Consider the following 23,071-nt stretch of genomic DNA (forward strand, 5'->3'; position numbering starts at 1 on the left):
GAGGAGCGACTTACACAGTCCCTGCAGAGAAGGCGCATGAGGTCATGACCATGGGGTCAGAGGCAGGGTAGGGCCAGACAGCGCTGGCAGGTCATAAGTGCTGCTGAGGCACCCGGTCCTCGGAGGAGAAGCCTCTCTACGGTCAGACTCACCAGGAGTCACCTGCCGCTGGCAATTCTACTAGGTCGTCGCTGAATTTATATTTTCATCTTTAAAAACATTTTTTTGTTGTTGTTGGCCATGCTGCATGGCTTGTGGGATCTTAGTTCCCCAACCAGGGATCAAACCCGGGCCCACGGCAGTGCAAGTGCAGAGTCCTAACCAGTGGACTGCCAGGGAACTCCCTAAATACATTTTTTAAACTTTCAAAATATTTATAATAAACTAGCAGCACTGTCAGCCTAAATATATTCAATTTTCTAAAATCTTTAAAATTTATTTATTTTTGGCTGTGTTGGGTTTTTGTTGCTGTGCGCAGGCTTTCTCTCGTTGTGGCACGCAGGCTTCTCATTACAGTGGCTTGTTGCAGAGCACGGGCTCTAGGTGCGTGGGCTTCAGTAGTTGTGGCACACGGGCTCAGTAGTTGTGGCTCGCGGGCTCTAGAGCACAGGCTCAGTAGTTGTGATGCACAGGCTTAGTTGCTCTGCAGCTTGTGGGATCTTCCCGAACCAGGGCTGGAACCCGTGTCCCCTACCTTGGCAGGCAGATTCTTAACCACTGTGCCACCAGGGAAGCCCCAGTTTTCTAAAATCTTTTACAGTTTACAATCAATCTTTGCATTTTTAACTGGGTTTTTTTCTTGATTTTCTGAAACTACTACACACCTTAAGCATGACTACAGGCTGCTTTAAGACTCATAAGTTCTATTTACTGTTAAGTTTGAGAGCTGGTCAGAGAAGCTCTTTTTTCCCACTTTTCCATAATCTTTCTAAGTGCTTACTGTCAAAATCAGTACAACTCATTTCTGCCTCCTCACGCGGGGAAGGAAGCCTTGAGCGTCCCCGCACACGGTCCTGCTCTCCACCGCCTCTGGAACGGCTGCCGTCCAAGACAGCAGCTACTCACCCTCTGGACTTGGGGGATTTACATCTTTCCAGCAGGTGCTGCTCATCATCCTTGTTAAACAGCGAAGTCACTTCTTTCCAGCCTCGGAAACTCGCTCCCTGAACCTAATAAAAGGTTAAGAAAAGATCACATCTGACAGTAAATAAACAGGTCACAGCTGTATTATGCAGTAACTGTGGGGCTGACATTCAGCACAGAAGCTGGCACCAATTTCCTTACCTGCCATATCCGCACAGGGACTTTCCCCATCAGTTGCAGGTAAGTTCTCCCATCAGTTGCAGGTAATCTCCGTTACCCAGTGAGGACAGTGGGTAAACCCACCCATGTTTAATAACGGATGATCAGTGACCACACTTCAGCCAAACCAGGTCGGGATGGTGGGGCTCCTGACACGAGGTGGGGGGCTGCACCAACCTCCAGGTGGACTTTGAGAAGAAACCATGCGTTTTTGTTTATTCTAAGACAAATGATTTTGTACTTTTTCATTTCTGAAATCAGGATGTAATTAACGCCTGGCATCTTAGATTCAAAGAGATACAGTAATAAGGGAGGAATGGAGAAAAGGAAGGACATCTCCAGAAGTCTCATGTCAAGTGCCTTTACAGTGAGCCACTCTGATGTCCCTGGAGCCCAAAATCACCAACTGCAGCTGGTTTTCTTTGAAGGGGATGGAGGAGGGCATCTCCCATAGGGCAGACGTGGGTTTAAATGCTTTGAAACGTTAAAAGTGCAGCAGCACTGAAACCTGAACCAGGAGGCCACAAGCGAGCACTGGTGTGAGACCATCCACAGAACAGGAAACGAACGGCTTGCGACCCTGCTGCGCTCGCCCCTCCAGGGCTGATGATGTCTTGCTGAGGGCTCAGATGATGGTTGGCATGTTTTTTAGCAATTAAGCATTTTTTAATTAAGGTGTCTACGTTTTTAAAGACATAATACTACTGCACATTTAAAAGACTACAATCTAGTGTAAACACAACTTTTATACACGCTGGGAAATCAGAAACTTGGCATGACTTGCTTTACCGCAGTGATCTGGACGGAACCCACTCTCTGCCTGTGCAGCAAGGTTGTTGAGAGAGTACATCCTACGTTGTCATCACAAGGAGACAAACCTATTTCCTCCTTTTTCCTGTATCTACACAAGATGATGGGTGGTAACTAACCCTAGCGTGGTCATCACTTCCTGGCGTATGTCAGTCACGGCATCATACCACACGTGTGGAATTTATACAGTGAGGCGTGTCAGTTACTTCTCAATAAAACGGGAGAAAAAAAGAGTTCTAGGGCAACCACTCGGTAGCCTACAGGAGAAACTTACCACAAATCACTGAGATGATCTAAATGAGACGGTAAGTCTTAGATGTGGGCCCCAGAGCTTGAAGGGAACTGAAAGGAGCGTCTAAAAACGTTTACAATAATAAAAACCTCACCACAAACCGCCTATGCCCCTCAGCCCGGGAGGCCCCACGCTGCGGGAACGTGTCACCGGCTTGGGGCGTTCTCCCCCTCCTCCCCTCTCCTTGGCCTCTAAACGCCCCCTTCCCATCTCCTTCTCACCTGTAATTGGGAAACACAGACGCGCTCGCCCTCTGGACAGGTGCAGGGATGCACGTGAGGCGAAGAGCCCTCTGGGTGTCACCCCCCACCTTTCCGTGGAGAGCATAAGGGCCCGTGTCGGGCCCTGAGCTCTAACAAACCTCCCCCACACCTCCCGCTGGACGCTGCCCACCAGGCTCGCCTCCACCTTGCCGCCCCTCGAGAAGGACAGCCTTCTTCCCGCCTCTCCCTCCATGGGCTGGCCTTGGTGCCCCTAGTCCGGCTGGGCTCAGAACCTGTAGGTGACCCCGCCCCCTTGGATGCCCCATCTGTCCCCGGTGTGTGAATCCAGGCCTCTGGTTGTGGGGAGGACACCTGTCCCACTGCCACACGTCACTCAAGGGCTGGCAATACCTGCCAGGTGACATAAGAGCGAGGCTCCACGTCCCCAACAAGCAGACATCCCAGGTCACAGCTGACACGGCACCTGGAAGAAATCAGAGAGACCAGGTGCAAAAACCTCCCTCTGCTGGCAGGTAACTACTAAGTGACAAGTTATGGCACATCTACAGAGCAGTAGGAGTTCTGAGTGGTGAGCGCTCATGTACAGAGTGGGGCAAACAGCCCGCCGGCAGCCTGAGGGAAACCCACCCTGGGCCAGGCACATCCTACAGGAGCGCGGCCATCACACTGGGCTTAACGATCCCAAAAGAATGTGTCAAAGCCAGACCGCTCCTTCACTGACAAACCTGCTCTGCCTGCAGTGCCCACGTTTACACCAGAACCGCACCCCGAGAGGGACATGGGGATGTCACCCACAGACATGACTGCAGCCACCCAGCAGGTCCCAGCCCAAGGGCTCTGCCCCTGATCTCAGGGAGGCTGCCTTCCACAAGCACCACATGAAGGGTGCCTGTGGACGTGGAAGTGCTCCTGAGCTCAACTGGAACCGTGGGCTGTGTGGAGTGCAAGTGCCATTCGCAGTGTGGGGTGAGGAAGTTTCCATCCTCAGAGGGCAGAGGTGACAAACTCAAATGCTTCTTGCAGTCAGAAGGGCCAGGGGTAAAAAAATTCTTTATAAGTGAGAAGAGGGCCAGGGAGAAAGGGACGGCCCCCAAATAAAGACAAACATGATATGCTATGAAACTCTGAGCGGTACCCAAGAAGCTGTCCAAAAGAGATGAGAAAATGAATTTCAGCTCCAAACAAGGAAGAATTACTTTTCCCTGTGCCCATAACTCAGTTGAAAAAAGTACTTCACGCCCCATGGGAGGAAAATCTATGAAATCCTAGAAAGTTATCATCCATAACTTACCAAAACTCGTTCTGTTGGAGCAATTTAGCAGGAGGGTCTCGTCACACCTCGTCTACTGCCCTGCGTGAGCACAAAGCCCGACTGGGTTCTCCGGGCCTCCCGCTCTGCCTGGGCAGAAAGTGAATTCACAGCACTGCCCACGGCTGAGTAAAGCTCCCAGCCTTGCCAACCAGAGTCCCAACAGGCAGATCTGATCACCCACAAAGCAAAGCCAGCAGCACCATCCGACAAGGGAACTTGGGGTGCGGGTCAGCTTGAGTCAAGACCACAAAGAGCCTTACCACCCACTGCCCCTGGGAGGGGACACTAACCCACGTCCCGCCCACGGCTGAGTACAGTCTTCAGCCCACCTGACCAGGGGCCCTGAGCAAAGCACACAGGAGGCTGTGCTGTCTATCCAGCAGCCCTGCTTACAGTGGCAGCTGAGTGGAGGGCACAGCCCGAAGTTTTGCCCTTCTGCAGAGCAAAACTGGTGGCCCCGTCTAGCCGGGGAATTCAGGCACAGTCCAGTCTGACTTGGGATCCCAAACACGGAGCTGGGCAGACCCTGAGGCCCACCCTGCTGTCCCACCAGGGCACAGAAGCTAATGCACAGCCTCCTCTACTGCTGAGGATAGCGTCCCATCCTGGCTGTTTGTGGAGCCTAACCAGAGAACCCAGGCCCCTGCAGTCCTTCTTACAGTCTCAACTTGGAAAAAGAGCCAAGCCAGCCAACCTGTCTGAATGCTGTCAGCCAGCAGCAACCCCCCACCACCCAACACGACCTCAGGGCCCAGGGCTCAGACAGTGGCCTTGCCCCAAAGTAAACATGCATAGCAAGCCCCATCTGCCTAAGCACGTTAGCAGCTGACAGGTCCAGAAACACAAACTAAGCTGCTCAAGAACTGTCTCTAGCAGAGAATCTATAAGGCCTGGAAGAGGAACCCACTCACTCAAAAGCGCAGAAAAGAACGTAAGGAATCAAGCATCACAACAGCAGGTAAATGTCACACCACCAAAGGGAACTAATAAAGCTCCAATAACTGACCCTAAAGAAATGTGATATCTATGAACTATCAAAGAATTCAGAATAACCCTATTAAAGAAGTTTAGTGAACCACAATAACACAGACAACTAAATGAAATTAGGAAAACAACACATGAACAAAACAGGAAGTTCAACAAAGAAGTAGACACCATCAAAAACAAAAACAAAACCACACACCAGAAATCTTGGAACTGAAAAACACAGTCACTGAACTGAAAAATTTCAATAGAGAGCTTCAAAACTAGCCTTCACAATACAGAGAAACAATTGAAACGATCTGTGACCTGGAAGACAGGACAGCTGAAATTATCCAGTCAGAGGAGCAAAAAAAAAGAAAGAATGAAGAAAGCCAGAGGGACTTGTGGAACACAGAAACAACAATATCCACATTGCAGGAATTCCAGGAGAAGATAAAGGGACAGAAAGTATATTTAAAGCAATAATGGCTGAAAATATCTCAAGCCTGGGGAGAGAAATGGATATCCAGATCCATGAAACCCAAAGGACTCCAAATAGGTTGAACCCAAATACATCTACACTGAGACACACAATTAAATTGTTAAAAGTCAAAGACAAAGAAATAGTTTTGAAAGCAGCAAGAGAAAAGAGACAAGTTACATACAAGGGAACCCACTACCCTCCCCCAATAAAACTATGGAGAGATTTCTAAGAGAAACTTTTCAGGCCAGGAGAGGATGGGATGATATATTCAAAATATTTTTTAATTATTAAAATTTTTACTTTATTTATTGAATTATAATTAACATACAATATTATAAAATGTTATAAAATATTAAAAGAAAAAACTGTCAACTAAGATTTCTATACCAGCAAAACTGTCCTTCAGAAATAAGGAGAGATAAGGACTCTGCCAAACAAACAAAAGCTGAGGGAGCTCATCAGCAAAATAAAAGGAATCTAATTAATATCATAAAGACATATGAAGGTAGTGTAAAACTCACTAGTACAGGTAAATTTATAGTCAGAGTTAGAGTCTGTAATATGGTAATAATGGTGGTGCATAAATCACAACTCTAAAAAGTAGGAAAAAAAGTACTAAAAATAATCGTAACTACAATAATCTGTCCTTGGATATACAACATAAAAAATATGTAAACTATAATATCAGTAACCTAAAATGTGAGAGGGAAAAGAAATAGAAGTTAAATACTGCCTGCCAATGCAGGGGACACAGGTTCGATCCCTGGTCTGGGAAGATCCCACGTGCCACGGAGCAACTAAGCCCGTGCACCACAACTACTGTGCTCTAGAGCCCGCGAGCCACAACTGCTGAAGCCCGTGTGCCGCAACTACTGAACACTGCATGCTTTAGGGCCTGCGTGCTGCAACTACTGAAGCCCGTGTGCCTAGAGCCCATGCTCCGCAACAAGAGAAGCCACTGCAATGAGAAGCCCGAGCACCACAACGAAGAGCAGTCCCCACTCGCCACAACTAGAGAAAGCCTGCGCGCAGCGACAAAGACCCAAGGCAGCCAAAAAACAAACAAAAAACACGATAAAAGAGAGCAGGATAAAAAGCAAGGAACAATGGATCTATGACATAGTCAGAAAGAAATTAACAAAGTGTCTTGCCTATCAATAATTAAATATAAATGCACTAAAGTTTCCAATCAAAAGACACAAAATGACTGAATGGATTAAAAAAACAAGACCCAACAATATGCTTCCTACAAAGAGACTCACTTTAGCCTTAAAGACACACATAGGCTGAGAGTGAATGGATGATGGAAAAAGATACTTCAAGACAAAAGACTTTACAAATGGTAAACAGGGACAAAGAAGGCCATTATATAATGATAAAGGGGTCAGTCCATCAAGAAGATAAAATTAATATTTAAGTACCCAACATTCGAGCACATAAACGTATAAAATAAAAACTAACAGACCTAAGGGAATTCCCTGGCAGTCCAGTGGTTCGACTCAGCTCTTTCACTGCTAAGGGCCTGGGTTTGATCCCTGGTTGGGGAACTAAGACCCCACAAGTCACGCAGTGTGGCCAAAAAAGCAAAACAAAACTAACAGAGCTAAAAAGAGAAATAAACTGCAATACAGTAATAGCTGGGGAATTTAATACCCCACTCTCAACAATGGATATAGATCATCCAGACAGAGAATCAATATGGAGACAGTGAGTCTGAACAACACTATAGATGAAATGAACCTAACAGACACATGCAGAACATTCTATATAGCATGACAGCAAAATACACGTTCTTTTAAGCACACATGGAACGTTTTCTATGAGAGACCATACGTTAGGCCACAAAACAAGTCTGAGCAAATTCAAGAAGGCTGAAAGCATGGTAAAAGTATCTTTGACCCCAACATATACCATCAGTAAGAGGAGAAAAACTGGAAACTGCAGGAACACATGGAAACTAAACAAGGCTCTCCTGAACAACCCACAGGTCAAAGAAGATATTAAAGGGGAAATAAAACTGTTATCTTGAGACAAACAAAAGTGGAAACACAGCATACTAAAACTTACAGATGCAGTGAAAGCAGTTCTAAGAGACAAGTTCACACAGAAACAAGGAAGATCCCGAATAACATAACTCCGTGCTTCAGGGAAGTAGAAAAAAAAGAACGAACTGAGCCCAAAGTTAGTAGAATAAAGAAAATGATAAAGAGAAGAAATAAATGAAATAGAGAACAAGAAAATGATAGAAAGATTGACAAAACTAAGAGTTGGTTCTTTGAAAACATAAACAAAATTGACAAACCTTTAGCTAGACTCACCAGGGAAAACAGAACCAAAATCAACAAAATTCTAAATGAAAGAAACATTACAATTGATACCACGTAAATATAAGGATCATAAGAAGCTACTATGAAGTTACAACTCATCACAGAAAAACAAACCACCGTAGGAGAATACTATGAACAGTTACATGCCAACAAACTGGACAACAAGATGAAATGGAAAGATTCTCAGAAACATATAACCTACTGAGACTGAATAAGAAGAAATATAAAATCTGAACAGACCATTTACTAGTAAGGGAATTAAATCAGTAATTTAAAAAATCTCCCAATGAAGAGAAGTCCAGGACCAGACAGCTTCACTGGTGAATTTTATCAAACATTTAAAGAAGAATTAACATTAATTCTTCTCAAACTCTTCCAGAAAATCGGAGAGGAAGGAACACTTGTAAACTCATTTTTCAAGGCCAGAATTACCCTGATATCAAAGTCAGAAAAGAACAGTGCAAGAAAAGAAAAATTATAGGCAGGCCAATTTTCCTGATGAACACAGATGCAAAAATTCTCAATACTAGCGAACCAAATTCAGCAGCACATTAAAAGGATCATTCACCATGATCAAGTGGGATTTCCCTGGGATGCAAAGATGGTTGAAACACACAAATCAAATAAGTGTGATACATATCACATTAATAGAAGGAAAGAAAAGAAATACCATCTCAGTAGTTGCAGAAAAGGCATTTGACAAAATTTTCAACATTCATGATAAAAACTCTTAAGTATGGAAGGAACATACCTCAGCATAATAAAGACTACAGATTAAAAGCCCACAGCTAACATCATACTCAATGATGAAAGGTTGAAAACTTTTCCCCTAAGATCAGGAACAAGACAAGGATGTCCACTCTCACCACTCTTATTCAACACAGTACTTACTGGAAGTCCTAGCCAGAGCAGTCAGGCCAGAGAAATAAATAGAGAGTATCAGAATTGGAAAGGAAAAAGGAAAACTGTTTCTATTTGCAGAATCCATGATTTTATATACAGAAAATCCTAATGACTCCACCAAAAAAACCCTGTTAGAACTAATCAATGAAGTCAATAAAGCTGCAGGTTACAAAATTAACATTCAGGACTTCCCTGGTGGCGCAGTGGTTAATAATGTGCCTGCCAGTGCAGGGGACACGGGTTTGAGCCCTGGTCTGGGAAGATCCCACATGCCACAGAGCAACTAAGCCCATGCGCCACAACTACTGAGCCTGCACGCTATAACTACTGAGCCCTCGTGCCACAACTGCCAAAGCCCACATGCCTAGAGCCCGTGCTCCGCAACAAGAGAAGCCACTGCAATGAGAAGCCCACACACCGCAGCGAAGAGTAGCCCCCGCTCACCTCAACTAGAGAACGCCTGCGCACAGCAACAAAGACCCAACACAGCCCAAAACAGATAAATAAATAAATTTTAAACATTAACATTCAAAAATTGGTACCATTTCTACAAGCTAACAATAAATTATGTGAAAAAGAAATAAAATGATACCATTTACAATGGCATCTAAAACATAAAATACTTAGGAATAAATTTAACCAAGGAAGTCAAAGATCTCTACACTGAAGACTACAAGACATTGACGAAAAAGATACAAGTAAATGGGAAGGTATCCCATGTTCATGGGTTGGAGGAATTAATATTGTTAAAATGTCCATACTACCCAAAGCCATCTCTAGATTCAATGCAATCCCTATTGAGATTCTAATGGCATTTTTTACAGAAGTGGAAAAAACAGAAACAATCCTAAAATGTGTATGGAACCATAAAAGACCTTGAATAGCTAAAGTAATCCTGAGAAAGAAGAACAAAGCAAAAGGCATCACACTTCTTGATTTCAAGCTATACTATAAAGCTATAGTCATCAAAACAGTATGGTACTGGCATAAAAACCGACACAAAGATCAATGGAACAGAACTGAGAGCCCAGAAATATACCCATGCATATACAGTCAACTAATACTTGACAAGGGAGCCAAGAATATTCAATGGAGAAAAGACAGTCTCTTCAATAAATGGTCATGGGAAAGCCAGACAGCCACATACATGCAGAAGAATGAAATTGGACCCCTATCTTACACCATTCACAGAAATTAACTTGACATAGATTAAAGACTTAAATGTAAGACAGGAAACCATAAAACTCCTAAAAGAAAACATAAGAAAATAAAGCTCTTTGACATAGGGCTTGGCAATGATTTTTTGGGGAAATCACCACTAAAGCACAAGCAACAAAATAAAAAATAAACAAGTGGGATGACATCAAACAAATAAGCTTCTGCACAGCAAAAAGAACCATCAACAAAGTGAAAAGACAACCTACAGAATGAGAAAAAATATTTGCAAACTATATACCTGATAATATCCAAAATATCTGAAGAACTCATACAACTCAATAACAACAACAACAACAAAAAGCAAACAATATGGTGTAGAAATGGGCAGAGGATCTGACTAGAACATTTTCAAAAGAAGACATACAGGTAGCCAATAGGTACATGAAAAGGTCCTCAACATCTCTAATCATCAGGGAAATGCAAATCAGAACCATGAGGCGATATCACCTCACACCTGTCAGAATAGCCATCATCAGACAAGAAGTAACAAGTGTTGGTGAGGGTGTGGAGAAAAGGGAGCCCTCAGGCACTGCTGGTGGGAATGCAGATTGGTGCAGCCACTGTGGAGAACAGTGTGGAGGTTCCTCAAAAATATTAAAAGTAAAAACTACCGTATGACCCAGCAGTCCCACTTCTGGGTATTGATCTAAAGGAAACAAAAATACTAACTCAAAAAGATATATGTACCCCATGTTCACAGCAGCACTATTTACAACAGCCAAGCTGTGGAAACAACCTAAGTGTCTGTCGGCAGATGAATGGATAAAATGTGGCATATATACAGTGGAACATTACTGAGCCATAAAAAAAATAAAATAAAATCCTGCCTTTTGTGACAGCATGGATGGACCTGAGGACACTATGCGATGGAAAATAAGCGAGACAGAGAAAGACAAATGCCATATGGTCTCAGTTATCCATGGAATCTTGAAAAAAAATTAACTTGTGGTTACCAGAGGAGAGTGGGTGGAATCGGGGGAAGGTGGTCAAACGGCACAAACTTACAGTTATAAGATAAACAAGTACTGGCCGTGTGCAGCGTGGTGACACGGACGGCAATGCTGTAATGTGCATTCGAAAGCTAAGAGAAAGCTGTTAAGAGCTCATCACAAGGAAAATAATGTTTCCTTGTTTTGTATCTACGAGACCATGGATGTTAACTAAATTTATTGTTGTCCTCATTTCGAAATATATATAAGTCGTCACTATGCTGTACATCTGAAAGTTATTCAGTGCTGTGTGTCAGCTATATCTATCTCCTAAAACTGGAAAAAAGCAAACTAACTAGACCTGTGAACTTCGTCTCTTTGGATCTGGAAAATAGAGCCTTATCTGACCAAGTTAAACAGTCTAAGCTGCCATCCCGCCAACTCAGTCTCACAGTTTGTAATCTTAAAATATCGAACAGGGCTTCCCTGGTGGCACAGTGGTTGAGAGTCCGCCTGCCGATGCAGGGGACGCGGGTTCGTGCCCCGGTCCGGGAAGATCCCACATGCCGTGGAGTGGCTGGGCCTGTGAGCCATGGCTGCTGAGCCTGCGCGTCCGGAGCCCGTGCTCCGCAACGGGAGAGTCCACAACAGTGAGAGGCCCGCGTACCGCAAAAAAAAAAAAAAAAAAAAAAAAAAAATTGAACAAAATGTCCCAAAGTTAAAGACCAAAATATAGTACCATTTGCATTTACTCTTGTTTTTCCTCAAATATAAAGCTTTAAGTGCTTTAATTACCCAAAAGTGACAGATGCAAGCTTCTCATCTCAAATTTTTCTGGCAAAGTGTGTAACCGAGTTATTAGAAGTGTCTGATTATACGTGCACTGTGAGAAAGCATTAGCTACCTGCCCCCAGGCTGCCAGGGCAACTCTTGGTCCAAAAGAGTATCAAAACACACACTTTACCTGAGCAAGAAAAATTACATGAAAACTGCATGGTGATAAATGAGATGCGCCATTTCAGTGATGAGGGCCAAGGAAATATGCTGCCAAGATATCCCTGAAAATCAGAAACGAATGCAAGGGATGATGAGGAAGAATACAACATAGTGCTCTGGTGGGTTCTGTGGATGCCACGTAACCTGAGGGTACTGGTCCAGTCCAGATCCCATGGCACGTGAATGCTTTCATAAAAGCAGTTATGTTTTAAAGGTAGTTAAGGTCAAACATCAGGAAACGACGGTGACTCTTCCGTAGGCCAGGCCCCCAACCTTCTAGCAGGAAACCACTGCTATCACCCTGCAGGGGTGGAGTTCAGCTGCAGCGTCGTGGTCGTCTGCACCAGGGGACGTTACTGCAGCACTGTCGCCCCACAGTCACCCGCCCGGGAGTGCGTTTCCTTGCGTGGATCAGAGCGGTCAACGCACAGGGCCGGCCGCCTGAAGCCTGGGGCCACGCGCTGTGCCAGAGCAGAGCCCAACTCCGGAGTCATCCTGTCGGCAGACCGAGGGCCACCACTCTGCCCCGGGAAGGGCTCGGATCCGTGCCAGGAAGCTGCTTTGGAGGGAAAAGTACTCAGGGTGGGCAGTGTGGGGTGGCTTGGGGCCAGGCGGGAGCCCCCCCTCAGCACCTCAACTCTGCCCGGGGACTCTGGAGGCAGTGGGTGCTGTGGGCATGACTTCCAAGCCACAAACTGGGGCTGAGGCCCTGCCCTCAGTACCCAGCACGGGAAGGGGCTCAGTCTGGTGTGTCCTAAAGGACAGCAATGGCCAAGGTTCCGAATAAAATGTCATTAAAAAAGCCTCATTTCCTAACCCTTCTAAACTTTAGAACTCACAACCACTTTATGTTTAAACACTGAATTTATTGAGAAACTGGTAATCCTGGAGGAAACTGATTTCACAACCCAGTCCAGGCCTCTAGGTCATGCTGTGAAACCAAATCCCAGGCCCCGTCGCCGCACGAGAGCTCTCCGGCTCCGGGAGAATCGCTACGGGGCCTTCACAGGCTCACAGATGCACGAGGTGAAGGGGTCTGAGAAGAAGGTGGTCCCGCCGCTGATGGCAGAGACAGAAACGGGAGGGAGGGCGTGGGAGCGGCCACCGGGGTGAAGGAGGGCCAGGGGGACCGGGGCCGGCGTGAGGCCGAGGGGACGCCTGGCCCTCAGCCCTGCCCGTCAGACACTGTGCAGCACAGGGAATGCAGCCAGTATTTTACGATGACTATACATGGAGTATAACCTTTAACAACTAGACCACTGTGTGGCACACCTGTAACTCATATAATATCGTACATCACCTGCTTCTCAATTTAAAAAACCCTTCAGATGACACACACACTCCAGGCACACTCTTCAGACCCGGGGCAGGACGACACCTGCTGAGGACCTGTGGGTAACAGGGCGCCCGCGCCCTCCCCGTCCCCGTCCCCGTCCCGGGTAGAGTGAGGCAGGCGTGCCCGCTTGACTGTGTCCCCGTGCTTTCCCTCTGCCCAACGCAGGGACACCGCGGTTCCCCCACTAGTGCACTGAGCTTTAGGGACGGCTGGGGTGAGCCGAGGGCCTTCCGTTGCCTGCACTGAACCCGACCAGAGGCAGCCACTCCGCGGCCGGGGGCTCTGCATCCATCCGGCTGACAGTTTTAATCTGTCGGGATGGCGCTCACCAAAGAACTCTACACAAACTCCTTGGACTCAGTAGAGAAACAGCTAAGGCTTCACGTGGCTTGCTCTGGAAGCTACATTCTGTACAACGGTCTGCTGTGGAAATGCTCCTTGGTGGGGACATGCACTTGTTCTGGAGTGTTCAATGTTACAGTCGCGTTCACCGATAGTAACAAACACATGTAGTAGTTTCTAAAATATGAAAAATGTTCCTGATCAACCACCAATTAAACTTTGGTTACTTGGTTTGTTTGGTCACTTGTTCAACAATGTTTAAATCTTTTAAATACCCTAATCGTTTGACAGTCAACTAAATTATTCATGCTAATGGAAGAAAAGAGAGAGGTTCGTGATTCAGAGCAAAGTGCATCTCTGTGCCGAAAGCATGAGCAGGAAAATACACTGCAGAGTCCCGAGGGGGGCGACCCGAACGCCTGTCTGCTGAGGCCTCATTAGGCAGACACGGTGCATCCACACCTGGGGGCAGAAGGGGCCACAGGGACTAACACCAACCCACCAGCAAGATGCCAGTGGTGCTACCAGCTGCCCGTACAGATCTGGGGACACACACACTCTGTACTTAGGACATCTGGGCATGCATGTGTGTACTGACGTCCTTCTGTGTTTACGTGTGTTACATGCAGACAGGATCTCTAGAGGGAAGAGCAAAAGCTGTGAACTGGAGAACTGGGTGGCAGGTAGACAAGAGACTCAACGTGTCCCCTTTAGTACAGCTACAGCTGCAGACCATGTGTCCTAGCCGGAGAGAGCAGGGAACAGGGCATCCCTGAAGGGCTGGCTGGCGGGGGCCGAGGCGGGAGGAGGCCCCAGGAAACTAAAAGGCAGACGGTGGACAGAAAGAGTGCGACGTGTTACCAAACAGATACTGAGTCTTCTGGGAGGAGGAGACCTCAGTGCGACGGGGCAAGTCGCCAGGTAGAAACACGCAGGGCAGAGCTCAGCCAGAGTCAGAGTGCTACCCAGCTGAGATGGGTTTCATGAGGAAAAGCAAGAGCACGGCTGAGGGTTTTCCAGCATCAAAGCCAGACATGCAGTGGCCACAGCAGCAGCCCCCAGTTCAGAACAGAGCTCCCCGCCGGGGGGACCATGCCTCCCAGATGCTGCGGAGAGGAACATGTGTAGCAATGCATTCTCAGGGGTCGGAAAACGTCTGACCCGCAGCAGAGGCCACTGAGGGCACGTGGGATTCTGCCCCGTAGGTAACAGGTCAAATAAAACACATCTCAACCCCATGCCCGTGGGAAACGTCTCCCTAATGCTGCAGAAAAGACTGCTCTGAAAAGTGCTTCCCTCTGAAACCCAGAAGCAAAGAGCAAACAGTCTATACACACAGGGGCCAGTCTCTACAGAGGCCACATTCTACAGAATCTCTCTCTGCAACATAGGATAAGCACTGAGCTTGGAAACCTGCAGGCAGGTATCTTGAGAGATAGCTTCAACATTAAAAGGGGTAACTTCTGAGACCAGAATTCATCATGGGGAGGGGAGAAATGGGTACTGCTTCTTTTATTTAATTATAAACTTTACAGTTCTTTCCGAATTTGAAAAACAAAAAAGCTATTTTTCTAGGAAAGATTGCAGAAGTTTTTGGATTTTTAATGATAAAAATCCAAAGTCCTCAATATAAAGAGTTTTATAAAACAAACAAACAAAAAAAATCAAAAACAACCTAGTAGGAAAATGGGCAAAACAAAAGAAAACAGGATCTTCTCTGACTAGGGAAGCCCGAGTATATGGGAGAAGCTTGGTCATGTGACCAGGTCTTCAGCTCAGGAGACACAGGACCCGGTCAGGCCAGCCTTCTGTTCTACAGCCAGAGAGAAGGGGAGGACTCGTGGGCTGAAATGACTCGGATCTTCTGTCATTAAACAGCTCCCGGCAGCTCTGTGCCCCCGCCCCCACCCCGCCGGCAGCCCTCGGCCTTTCCTGACGCCCGAGACGCTGTCTTCTGCGTAACATGCCCTTCTTTTCCATCAGTTTTCTTTCGCTCGTTTAGCCTTGGGGTGCAGCCATGAAGTGTTATTAAAAGTCCTGAAGCTAGAAACATGTCCCCAAATGAGGAGTGAAATGAGATCCCTTCAGGAGGCACAGGGCCGTGGACGCTGCCCCCACAGAGGTGGCCCGGGTCTCTGCATGAAGCTAGAAACATGTCCCCAAATGAGGAGTGAAATGAGATCCCTTCAGGAGGCACAGGGCCGTGGACGCTGTCCCCACAGAGGTGGCCCGGGTCTCTGCATGAAGCTAGAAACATGTCCCCAAATGAGGAGTGAAATGAGATCCCTTCAGGAGGCACAGGGCCGTGGACGCTGTCCCCACAGAGGTGGCCCGGGTCTCTGCACGTGCCCTGGATCTGCACACGCTTGGCCACCACCTTGTTATCAGCCAAGCGTCTCAGGAGGAGAAGCTCAGCACTCGGCCCTCCCGCAAACACTACCCGTTCACACTCCCGGTCCACTGACTTCTTTGTGCTCTACCATCTCAGGAAGTGAACACGGAGATCTCAGAATGTTTAAATTCTAACACACCAAAAACTATTCAGACACAGACATGGTTAAGACAAAAGAACTCTGCTCTTGGCTTTTGCACATTTCGGAACCAAACGTAATAAATTCACTCAGAGCTTTTAAGCTGCATTTTTAATCATTTCCCATTCTGAAAAACTTCCACCTTATGTCCTTTTTAAAAGAGCTGTTTGAAAACTAACTGGCTAATTGTATACTAATAGTGGTAACTACTTATTTAGAGCAGGATTTAGAGAGTGGGGAAAAGGGAATTTTTCCTTCCCACACCAAATTTTTTAACAAAGTATTTACCTGAAATAAAAATTAACCTTAAGTGATTACTTAAATACTCAATTTATGTAACCAATATAAATTACAACCTTCATATAATCTTGTAGGCCTGATGAAAACAAACATTAATTAATACACGTGGAGTACTTATGTAACTGGGAAATCAGAACCCATACACACTGCCCACAACAACGGTTGTACTTCCTTGGTACAAACTGTGCAACAGGTTTGCCAAGTGCTGTGAAGGACTAATCCAGTAGGAGCGTTAACTGTTCCATACAAATCCACGCACCCCAGGCGCTAAGTGCTAATCGGCTTTAATAACAGGCTCATTATGCAGGCCCTCTGGTTAGACTCCGGGGCCGAAGGGCCCTCAGGAGGGAGAAATGCTATTCGTCAGCACGTGGAAGGCCACAGTCTAAATGTATGGTTCCGGGGTGACCAGGTCCTGAGGGTGGAGCCCTCGTGCTGGGATTAGTGCCCTTAGAAGAGAGACCCCGAGAGCTTCCTCAGCCCTTCCTCCACAGCAAGAAGCCTACAGCCAGGAAGGGGTCCTCATCAGAGCTGCGAGAAACGAATTTCTGTTGTTTAAGCCACCCAGTCTGTGGCGTTTAGTTAGAGCAGCCTGATCACACTAAGACAAAGACGCTTAAAAGAAACTGGAAAAAGCAAGTCCAGTGAAGAAACATAATCCATTACTTTGCCAATCAAGATCCAAAATATGGGGATTTTTTTTGCTAGAAATATTTCAGACGGATGAACTTAACCTGCTGCCAGAAGCCAAAGGAAAATTCCATCTGCTCCCACCCACTTCCAACAACCTTTGAATATCCTCTTCAACCACAACAATGCGAATAAAAAAGCCGCCAAAATCCAGTATCATCAGATAACCAACACATCAACGAGGCTTAGGTTGAGAAAAAATAAAAGTGATTATTCACAAAGCCCAGCCTTCTGCATAGCAGCACAGAAATCACGCAAGGAAGTGTGCACACCCTCCAGTGAAGAGGCCTGGAAGGAGGAGGCCTCGCCAGGGAGCAGGGGGGCCAGCAGAGCTAGAAACCTGAAACCAGGCCCCAGGTGGGGATGCTGCCCTCCTGCCAGCCCCCCTCCCCCTGCCCACGGTCCCAGGAGGAGGAGCGGGCTCCAATGCACGTGGTCTCAGCTCCAGGTCTCCTTGGCCCGGAGGGTAGCCGTTCCCACGCTTCACCCTCGTGTGGTGAGGCCACTGCCCCACCTTCACACGCAGGCACCAGGCTATTTGCACTTCCCTCCGGCCCCTGACAGCACCACCACCGCCGCCGCTGTCCCGGCCCTTCCTGCTCTGACGCCGCGGGCCTCTGTCCTAGGAGAGGCCAGCCTGGCCGCCTCCTCGAGGCCGTTCAGCAGTCACCGCCAGAGAGGGGTGCCAGTGACCCACCAGCAGCGGGCAGAGCAGGACGGGAAGCCCGGTTCCCGTCTGCCCCCCGGGCTCCCGTGTGGGTCACATGCGTGGTTTCCAGGGTGCAAGTGGCAGAACAGCCCATAATCCTACCAGAAATTTAGATTCCGTTCTCCACTCCCACAGCGGGATGAGAAGCTAATCATCGTTAACCGTGTAACAATCACATAATCATCAGCTATTCTAAAATTTTAGATATTTGCAATCATACTACTAAAAACAGTAGTAAGAGCCTAATTTGTTCTAAGTGTCAAAACAGAGCAATTACAAATTGCATAAAGATGCCAATAAACACATGTAAAAATCAGACCAGTATTCTAAGTTACTACTGCAAAAATAAACTTAAAGGTAGACGCGTATATGTAAGAGCCAGAGATAAGAATCAATAGATACAAGAAGAAAACTCTCACCTTAACTCAATCCCTCATTCCTTTTGAAAATTATTTGAGACATATAACTCACTAAATGGCACTGATCCTAAACGCTGATTTTAAACAGTGGCTCCTGAACTGACGGTAAACGACGGGTCCAGCCTCGCAGCAGAGCTGCGCCCGCAATCACCACGTTGCTGTAGCGTGGCGGCTGCTGTGCCCTCTCGACACAGGCCTGGAGAACGCCAGAAACAGCAAAAGTAACACAGGACTTTTACGTCGTGCACTCCCACCCTCCATTCACTTCTGTACCAAATGCTTCCTATTAGAAGGCAGAGGAGGTGGCGGATTTGCCTTCCGCCAGAAATGAGCAAAACGAGAAACGGAGACAGCACTGGGGGTGGGTGGGTCATGCTGACCCTGCCCCCGCACAACGCAACACCTACTTAAATGGGGCTTTAGAAATTAAAGCAAGTATCATCCTCCACCGCCACGGCCTGAAGAGACCAGGACCCACTCCCCAGTGAAACTACTGAAATGTGTAAACAAACAAAACCACAACCATCAAAAGCCTCTGGAAATGCTCCTTAGAGTGAAGAGTAAATGAAGAAATATCTACTCAAGAAAATCGACGAATATTTGAAAATCCAGAAATTAAGAAGATGCACAAAAGGCAAGCAAGCATCAGTGGCATGTGAACCTGACCACGGCCCCTGGGGCCCCCAGCTGCAGCCGCAGCACTGAGCCTGCTCTCCCCCAGGCCCCAGGCAGGGTTCAGGGCTTCTGCATTTCTCATCCCGAGGCTCCCGAGGAGTGGGCCCCAGAGGTGAGGGCTCCCTCCTTCCATCCAGCCCCCACTCAACAGACAGAGGATCACCCTGGGTATGGAACACTGGAAACCCTGGACCCTGGTCTCCTGGTCCAGCTCACGCAGTGGCAGCTACTACACACCAGGAGACCCCAGGCTGCTCCCCACCCCCACGAGCGCTCAGCTCCTAGAGTGGGGTGCCACTCAGAGAGAAGCTTGTCGTGGTCTCCACCCCAGCTCCAGAGCCCTGGCTCAGAGACCCTGCCAGGGGAAAGCAGGACACGAGATGCTGTGAGCCAGCAAGAGCTTTGGAGCCAGGGAAGAACTCCTCCCAAAGGCACCAACTTCATTTGTGACACAGCACAGGGGAGGGTGCTCTCAAGAGCAGGGGGTGGTGGAGAAAGGTAATCAAGAGAAGACTTGAGGGCTTCCCTGGTGGCGCAGTGGTTGAGAGTCCGCCTGCCGATGCAGGGGACACAGGTTCGTGCCCCGGTCTGGGAAGATCCCACATGCCATGGAGCGGCTAGGCCCGTGAACCATGGCTGCTGAGCCTGCATGTCTGGAGCCTGTGCTCCGCAACAGGAAAGGCCACAGCAGTGAGAGGCCCACATACCGCAAAAAAAAAAATAAAGAAAAGAATTGAGGTGCAGCTAAGCTGAGCAGCAAGCTTGCAGGAGAGAAGCGGGGAGGAGAAGCCAGAAGGAACCCCTTGAGGTCAGAGTGATGATCAACCTGGGCCTCAGAAATGCTTCCCTCAAAGGAGCCAGTCAGAGTGCATGCATCTGCAGAGCAATTTATGCCCCCGAGTATTACTGGAAATAATAGAGTAGCCAGCTGGCAGTCAGTGGAGTTTAACAGCTGGATGCTGTCAGGGCAAGAGGAAGGCTGGCCGGCCAAACCCACCGCAGCCCAGGCGATGTGGGTGCACCCAGAGGAGGGCTTCCCTGAGGGGCAATGCACAACACTCAACATTGGGGGGCATGGGGCAGAACCTCACAAAGATAATCCAGTGGGACACGAAACAAGGAGGCGATAAGTAAGTAAGTTACAAAGTAAGCAACAGGAATGGGGGGGTAGTGCCCAGATTTACTTACATATAGAACAAACAATCCTAAAATTTGTATGGAACCACAAAAGATCCCAAATAGCCAAAATAATCTTGAGAAGAACAAAGCTGAAGGCAACATGCTCCCTGATTTCAGACTATGTTATAAAGCTACAGTAATTAAAATAGCGTGTTATTGACATAAAAACAGACACATGGGTCAATGGAACAGAATAGAGAAGGCAGAAATAAATCCATGCATGCATGATCAGTTAATTTACAACAAAGGAGCCAAGAATATACAATGGGGATAGGACAGTCTCTTCTATAAATGGTGTTAGGAAAACTGGACAGCATATACATGCAAAAGAATGAAACTAGACTATTACCTTACACCGTACACAAAAATTAACTAAAAATGGATTAAAGACTTGAGTGTGAGACTGGAAACCATGGAAGAAAACACAGCTGGGTAAGCACCTTGACATCAGTCTTAGTGATGACTTACTGGATTTTCTACCAAAAGCACAGACAACAAAAGCAAAAATAAACAAGCCAGACTAAATCAAACAAAAAAGCTTCTGCACAGAAAAGGAAACCATCAACAAAATGAAAAGGTAATCTACTGAATGGGTGAAAATATTCACAAATCATATATCTGATAAAGGACTAATATCCAAAATATATTAAAAACTCATACAACTCAATAGAAAAAAGCAAACAATCCAATTAAAAAATGGGCAGAGGATCTCAACACTTTTTCAAAGAAAACATACAGATGGCCAACAGGTATGTGAAAATATACTCAACATCACTAATCATCAGGGAAATGCAAATTAAAACCACAGTAAGATATCACCTCACACCTATGAGAATGGCTATTACCAAAACACAAAAAATATCAATAACAAGTGTTGCACGGTTGGTGGGAATGTAAATTGGTGCAGCCACTATGGAAAACAGTATAGAGATTCCACAAAAAAAATTAAATAGAACTACCATATGATACAGCAATTCTACTTCTGTGAAAACACTAACTCAAAAAGATATATGTACCCTGGGCTTCCCTGGTGGCGCAGTGGTTGAGAGTCTGCCTGCCGATGCAGGGGACGCGGGTTTGTGTCCTGGTCCGGGAAGATCCCACATGCCGCGGAGTGGCTAGGCCTGTGAGCCATGGCCGCTGAGCCTGTGCGTCCGGAGCCTGTGCTCCGCAACGGGAGAGGCCACAACAGTGAGAGGCCTGCGTACCGCAAAAAAAAAAAAAAAAAAAAAAAGATATATGTAGTACCCCATGTTCAGTGCAGCACTATTCACAATAGCTAAGACATAGAAAAAACCTACACACACACAATAGACTATTATTCAGCCATAAAAAAGAATGAAATCTTGCCATTTGCAACAACATGGATGGACCTTGGGGACATTATGCTCAGTGAAATAAGTCAGACAGAGAAAAACAAATACTGTATGATCTCACTTATATGTGGAGTCAAAAACAAAACAAAGCAAAACAAAAAAGAACCCAGTTCAGAGAGACAGAGACAGAGACAGATTACTGGCTGCCTAAGGCAGAGGAGGGATGGAGGGAATGGGTGAACAGGGTCAGAGCTACAAACTCACAGTTGTAATAAGTTGTGCGGGTGTGATGTCCAGCATGGTGACCATAGCTAATAACACTGTGCTGTACTTCTGAAAGCTGCTAAGAGAATAGATCTTAAAGTTCTCATCACAAGAGAAAAAATTTTAACTATGTGTGGTGATGGGTATTAACTAGACTTACTGTGCTGATCATCTGCAGTACACATATCAAATCATGATGCTGTACACCTGAAACTAATATAATGTATCTTAGTTATACCTCAATTTTTAAAAATTTAAATATAATAAAATGTCCATTTTCTAATGAAAAATTCTGAAGCAGCCAAAAAAGGAGGAGAGTAGGACCCATAGACCACCCCCCCCAAAATGTGGGCAATACAAACTGTGAGAGCAAACCAGATGTTTGACTTAACAGAAAAACACTAGAAAATAGCCATCATAAACAGGACGGAAGGAAACACCATTAAAGAAGTAAATGAAGGCATGCTGGCACTGCTGCACCAAGGGGAAAACAGGAGTAAAGAGGCAGAAATGACCAAAAAGAACCAAGTGGAATTCTAAAGTTGGAAAGTAAAATAAACAAAATTAAAAATTCACTACAGGGGGCTCCACAGCAGGTCTTAATTTGGAGAATAAAGAATTATTGAACCTGAAGCCAAAAACCAGAGAGAAAAAAAGATGAAAAAAAAAATGAAGAACCTCAGAGAAATGTGATACCATTAAGCACATCAACATATGCAAAATGGAGTACGAGAAGAAGAGAGAAATTAGCAACAACAACCACCAAAAAAATGCAAAGAAATAACAGAACATTTCCCAAATTCATGGAAAAACAAAAATCCATACATTCAGGAAGCTCTAGAAACTCCAAGTAGGGTGAACACAGAGACCCACAAACACATACATCATAGTTAAACAAACTCAGAGTCAACATCAGCTGTTTTACTGTAATACGATTCTGAGGCTAACTACCTGGAGTTAGTCTCAGACTCAACAAGTTCAAGGCTCAGTCCTCCTCAAGACTGTCTTTGCTGAAGACACCAGCCTCATTTCAGGGGCCCCAGGCAATCAAATAGGTATAAATTCAGAGGCTGGGGGGAATGCAGAGCTTCCCTGCCCTCTGCCTGTGGATTCAGAGCCAGCTTCTCTCTCTCTCTCTCTCTCAAACCCCCCCCGCCCCACACACCCCAATGTGTTTACCAACCATGAAGCTCCACTGTCTTTACTGGAATTTCATTCTGTTGGCATGATTCATTGATTAAATCATTGACCATGTGATAGAACTCAGTCTCTAGCCCTCTCCATTCCCTGGGGGATCCCAAACCTCTATTCCTATGCATGGTCCTTCTGGTAACCAACCCCATCCTGATGCTGTGGAGGGGCACGCCGTGAGTTCATGTCTTAGCGTAACAATGACTCCTGACCCTCAGGAATCCCAAGGGTTTGGAACCCCTGTGCTAGGAATGGGGGGGTGGGGGTGGGAAAGGCCAGACATTTTCTTTATTACACCACACAGACAAGGAGGAAGTCTTGAAAACTAGAAGGGAAAAACAACCAGTCACTTACAGAGG

General features: G+C 46.4%; 1 protein-coding gene across 1 annotated transcript in view; it reads right to left on the reverse strand.

Moving 5' to 3' along the window:
* The window catches only part of TDRP (testis development related protein), a 129,423-nt gene that overhangs the window by 3,292 nt on the left and 103,060 nt on the right, over window positions 1-23,071 (reverse strand). The window contains exon 4 of the mRNA XM_081221063.1: window positions 1,066-1,169. Coding sequence (XP_081077189.1) covers window positions 1,066-1,169 — 104 coding nt within the window. The remainder of the gene's footprint in view (window positions 1-1,065; window positions 1,170-23,071) is intronic.

The sequence above is a fragment of the Mesoplodon bidens genome (assembly GCF_964165515.1).
Source record: "Mesoplodon bidens genome assembly, chromosome: 20".
NCBI classification, from domain to species: domain Eukaryota; kingdom Metazoa; phylum Chordata; class Mammalia; order Artiodactyla; family Ziphiidae; genus Mesoplodon; species Mesoplodon bidens.